At 39.9% G+C, this 6,000-nt stretch overlaps 1 protein-coding gene across 1 annotated transcript in view; it reads left to right on the top strand.

Annotated features, from left to right (window-relative positions):
• Window positions 1-6,000, top strand: part of slc8a1b (solute carrier family 8 member 1b) — a gene marked incomplete in the record, with an annotated part of 193,414 nt that overhangs the window by 19,678 nt on the left and 167,736 nt on the right. The window contains 1 exon segment of the mRNA XM_024296556.2: window positions 4,226-5,137. Coding sequence (XP_024152324.1) covers window positions 4,262-5,137 — 876 coding nt within the window.

Below are 6,000 nucleotides of genomic sequence, written 5' to 3'. Positions count from 1 at the left end.
TCAGTAATCCATCTGAGTACAGTACTCCATCTGAGTTCAGTAATCCATCTGGGTACAGTAATCTATCAGGACACAGTAATCCATCTGGGTTTAGTAATCCATCTGGGTTCAGTAATCCATCTGGGTACAGTAATCCATCTGGGTACAGTAATCCATCTGGGTTTAGTAATCTATCAGGACACAGTAATCCATCTGGGTTTAGTAATCCATCTGGGTACAGTAATGTAGCTAGCTGGTTACAGTAATCCAGTCAGATTCAGAAACCACGTTGGGTGCACTAATCTAGCCAGATTCAGTAATCCATCTGGGCACAGGAATGCATTTGGGTTCAGTAATCCACCTGAGTTCAGTAATCCATCTGGGTTCAGTAATCCATCTGGGTTCAGTAATCCATCTGGGTTCAGTAATCTATCAGGACACAGTAATCCATCTGGGCACAGGAATGCATTTGGGTTCAGTAATCCAGCCAGATTCAGTAACAAAGATGAGTAAAGTAATCCAGCCGGGTTCAGAAATCCGACCCACTTGGGGCCTGCCAGTTATTAATCAGGAAATACTTCTGTAATTGTTTGTTAGAATTCTGTGACTGTCATAGACATCAGACCCAAACTCTATAAAAGAATATAAAAAAACTCCTCAGAACTTGTAATATGTGTACGGAATATGATCATCTGTATATAATCATACTTTCAAAGTCACTAATGCATGAATTGTTTATGCTTATTACAGAATGTTACAGTAACTGTGAGGCGCAGACTGCTTGCATCAATAGGCGTCAAGTGGTTAGACTTTTTCTGTTACGTTTTCTTGTGAGAGTTAATCATTTTATTAAGTCAAATTTAACCTTTTTTCACTTAAAATCAGCAGCCCTTAAAAAAAGACATTTTTAATGTGGAAAAAAAAGATAAATTCATAAAATTCAAATTAGTCCGCTGAAAAGGTTATGATGTTGATGATCATTAGTTTTAAAATGCATACTAATCAGGGTTTCTTATAGTGGGCTGCCTTGGTTGCCATGGAAACGTTCTGGTTATGCTTTTGTAAGAAGAAGCTTCAAGATGCTCACTTTCCGAATTATGCAGACTCTACGGAAGCATCTCTAACCTCAAACCCTTTCAGAAACTTTTTTTTTTTAAATGTGTGAAGTCAGTCACACTTGTATATCATTTGCTGTGAGTTGTAGTCATTAGAGCTTTAGGACAGTAAATTTACTGCTGTAACACAACACCGGGTCTGCATTTCCAATCATTTCATTGATTTATTTAGGAATCGATTTGGTTAAGTCTTTACCCATAATGCCTCTCTGGTTACAAGTTTGCATTCTCTCGTCAATGTGCAAGTTCACACATGCAGCTGCGTTCATTTGACATTCATTTTTGCATAGTATCTGTTCCCCAACAGCTTTGACACATTTGACTGCAGCCAGTCAGTGTGAGAAACATTCTGAGTTGAATTATTATTGTGATATTTTTGCATTTCCCATTGGGGCTGAGATTCTGTGCTTTTCACAAGCCATAGGAAAAGCAAAAAAAAAGTTTAAAAAGGAATTAAAAGTAAAAAAAAAATGGACTTCTGCAGACTTTAAAGTCTTAAATTGAAATGTAATTAAAGATAAAGTTTTCCTCCAGCTATATAGGCACTAGAAACGAGTACTCAGAAAAAATCCATCTCATGATTATGCAGTTTTTCAAGATTTTTTGTGCATTCTATGATTTACTTATTCAATGATCATTAAATAATCATTGTTTATTTATGATTTTATTCCTTTCCTCAAGTTTGTTAAGCTGCAGGTTCAACCGTCAGATATTTGTGTATTTAAACCACAAAACAAGCTGGATTTGAACAAAAACTGATTTCAATGTTGTGCAGGATTTTAATTTTTCTAAAAAAACGTTATTTTATGGCTTTCTAAGCCTATTTTGTGTTTGCTTCAGACTCACAACAGAGTGTAAATGAATCTTCATGCTCTGTGCCTACGAGTTCAGACTGATTAGCACATAAAGCTAGTACAGATGGATCGGATCTCCGGTGGGAAATGACCCAGCAAAGACCGGTTTGCTTATTGCTCGGGCAACTGTGATGAAAACGCTTTAGTTTTAACCATGCTCACAATGCTAAAATTGATTATTTAATGATTTCTATTTTTGATTGCTTTTTTTGTCAATAAAGTGTCAGTTCAAGGAAAAAGGCAAAACAATAACCATGTTACTGGGTAGAATTTGTAAGGTTAGTTATCATATTCCCTCAAAATGTCATTTTTTTAAGATTAGTAAAGTGGTTTTCCCTTAAAAAAAAAAAAAAAAAAAAAAAAAAGGTAAAACTTGTCAATTCCTTACTGCAAATTGGATGTTTTTCTATGTCACTAGTTGAAGAAGCATCTTTAAATGAGTGAATCGTGCACATGGAAATGAGAAAGATGCTTTCTCCTGAAGTAAAAGTGTATTAAAGGCTAACAGCCACCTTCAAACAATAAAATCTTTATGAGTCGTAAACAGCTGGAGTTCAAAGTGTTGTCTGTTGTCGTGGCGTTCATGGAAAACTGCCTATATTGTAAAAGAAAAAAGAAAAAGTTAGCTCCGTACTTAAATCTTTGAACTTGTTAGTTTCTTGTTGACCTAACAGAAATCAGTTGTTTTCTTCCACTTGCACTAAAAAGTTCCTCTCCAAACAAACAGGAGAGTGAGTGAACCGGTTTCTGACCTCAGGAAAAGAATAGTTGTTTTCTGGTCTTTGTTTCTTTCCAGTTAAATCCTGGCCAGGTCCAGTTCTAAAAAGAAAACAGCTATTCTTTTACTTCCAATTGCAGAAAAAAAGAGTTAGTGGTTGATGTAAGGATACTTATTTGTGCATATAGAGTATACATATTTTTCTTTTCTTTATTATTTTCCTCTATGGCTGCACGGTGGCACCGTATTGACGGTAGGAAAGTCCATCCAGGACCTTAATGAGGTCTTTGGGTTTTTTCCGGGGAGTCCAAAAACAAGTAGAGGCAAAGTGCTCGCCATTACTTTTGTGGAGCTAATCCTAGCTTGGGGTTATAAGCTCGCGCCTGAGCATGCAGACCATAGACCGTTTATATGACCTGGACATAATAAGTGCTAAAGTCCCCCATCGAAAATGCATTACCTCCAGCCCTCGCGAAATCAGGCCAGACCCTTCACTGTCACTTCCTGATACGCCTACCGCTATATCGCAACCCGTCGACAGTGATTGGTCGGTCTGAGTCACGTTTTTAGAGGAACTGTAGCCATCAATCACGAGTGAGGTTGTTCCGGCTTATTCCTGAAAGTCCACGCCCCTTCCACTGGAAGCGGCTCGGGGGAATCTGTCAATCAAACGTTGGAGGCAGGGCCTTCAGGAGCCACATGCTTTTACTGAGGCATCTGATTGGTCAGTTTATAACTTGAATAACTGGTGATAAAGAAAAAATCGTTAAGAAAATAATTTGAATTAGAAAAAAACGTGCTAAGAAGAATGCATCAGAGCAAGAATGATTATCGTGACATATATAATGACTGAGAAATAACTATTTCTGAATGGAAGTCTATGGGACTTTTGCCTTTTTGCAATGAGTGGGTACTTTCTGTTTGGAACACGGGTGGGGAGGGGTTGATATGTGGTTGATATATTCATTGATACACAGTCAATGGTGCAGACAGAGCTCCGAGGGGCGGGTAGGGGTAGGGGTAGGGGGCGGGGTTGCTCCGAGCCAACAGTCCCGCCCACAAGCCAGAATTGTACACCTAATGAACGGAGTAGAAAAAGTTTTTTGGATTTTGGAAAAAAACTGCACAATTAAAAGACTACTGGAGACAATTTAAAACAAATGTGGTTGCAGGAGTGGGATTTTAGTGAACTTGCAACCTTCTAAATAGTATAGCTCATTTTTTGGCATCGTGGTTGATGATTTTAGGTAAACCAAGCTCCTAGTTTTCTTGGTGTTATCTTCCTGTTGTGTAGTTTGGCTCTTAAAAGTTTACACAAATGCAGATTAGAGTGTTTTCTCCTCTTATCTGATCTGCTCCAGTCTTTGTGGAAAGCTACAGAAACATGAAAAACCAAACTGCCTAACTGGTTATACAAGATTTTTCGGCTCTTACAATCAACAAAATGTCTTTTTTTGAAAGGATAGTTTAGGAAAACTTAAATCTTGTGTGACTATCGTTGCATTTTTGGGCGCATGTCTGTTAAAAGTCTGACTTTCTTCTCTTCTCTTTTCTTTCAGGGTTTCCAATCCTCATCACTCGTCAATCTCATCAACATGGGCTGTTGGCAGCGCTCGTCCCTCCTGTCCCCTGCTCTGAGGCTGGCAGTGGTCGCGGTGATTCTTCTGCTCAAGCCCCACCCCTCGCTGGCGGGCGCCCCCCCTGAGCCGAGCTCGGACGGCTCCGTTCTGGCAATCGCCACGAACAAAAGCGAATGCAGCAAAGCTGAAGAATGCTCGAGCGGGGTGATCTTGCCTGTTTGGGAACCCCAGAACCCATCCTTCGGAGACAAGGTTGCCCGGGCGACGGTTTACTTCGTGGCTCTGGTATATATGTTTCTTGGCGTGTCGATCATCGCGGACCGCTTCATGGCTTCAATAGAGGTCATCACATCACAGGAGAAAGAGATCACCATCAAGAAACCCAATGGAGAAACCACCAAAACCACAGTTCGGATCTGGAATGAGACCGTCTCCAACCTCACCCTCATGGCTCTGGGCTCGTCCGCCCCTGAGATCCTTCTGTCCGTCATTGAGGTTGTGGGTCACGGGTTTCATGCCGGCACACTGGGCCCTTCCACTATAGTCGGCTCTGCAGCCTTCAACATGTTCGTCATCATCGGGATCTGCGTCTACGTGGTGCCCGACGGCGAGACGAGGAAAGTCAAGCATCTGCGGGTCTTCTTTGTCACGGCCACCTGGAGTATCTTCGCCTACATCTGGCTCTACCTGATCCTGTCGGTGATCTCTCCCGGGGTGGTGCAGGTGTGGGAGGGTCTGCTCACCTTCCTCTTCTTCCCCGTCTGCGTGGTGTTCGCCTGGGTGGCCGATCGCCGCCTGCTGTTTTATAAGTACGTGTACAAGCGCTACCGCACCGGGAAGCAGCGCGGGATGATCATTGAGACGGAGGGCGACAGGCCACTCCCCTCCAAGGTAAGATCACTGGAAATAACAGATATTTCTCTCACATTTTTGCATTTTTCACTAACGTGAGGTACGAGTGTCACGGTGTGATGTTTTTGCTTTCATTCTGCAACAAATTATCTTTTTTGACATCAAGTTACCCATTTAAATTAAATTGGAGAATGCAAGTTTTGAAAATTAATTTAAAAAGCGCTCAGAAGTTATTTAATATAGTAATTTTATAAATCGACATGCAAAATTTTAGAACCTGTTTCTGCCTTTAAAAAATCAATGCAGTCATTAACGTTTTAAGTTTAACCTTTGTAGCAATATGTGGAACTATTAATTAGATGAAAAGGAATTTAAAATGATTAAAAGGATTGATGACGTTTCAATGGTAATATTCATTTTACAGTCATGAAGAAATTAGCACTTCCTCATTGAATATTTAGCTATATCTTAAAAAAAATATTCATGTACAGTGAATCTGGAAAGTATTCGCAGTGCCTCACTTATTCCACATGTTATTATGGCACAGCCTTATTTCAAAATGAATGAAATCAGTTTGCTTCTTAAAAACTATTTAAAAAAAATGTTGTACATTTATTTTAAGAAGAAAACTGAAAAATAATCTGTACATAAGAATACTTTCCGGATGCACTGTATCAATGTTAGGGCTGCCAGAGTATCCGGGTGTTCGGGTCGCAATTTGCTCCTGAAAATTCATGTATGAATATTCGCAACGTCCATGATCATTGATTTTGCGATCTTTATAAATATAGTAGTAGTAAAATATTATCTGGGGACAATGTATTTTTGGTGTGAAATGCGGATTAGTGTATGATTTTAAGTTTACGAACTAAAACAAAGCATAAAGAGCTGCGGGACCGTCA

Source organism: Oryzias melastigma, linkage group LG15, assembly GCF_002922805.2.
Source record: "Oryzias melastigma strain HK-1 linkage group LG15, ASM292280v2, whole genome shotgun sequence".
Classification (NCBI taxonomy): Eukaryota; Metazoa; Chordata; class Actinopteri; order Beloniformes; family Adrianichthyidae; genus Oryzias; species Oryzias melastigma.
The sequence above is the reverse complement of the archived record's forward strand: the minus strand, read 5'-3'. Positions and strand labels throughout refer to the sequence as shown.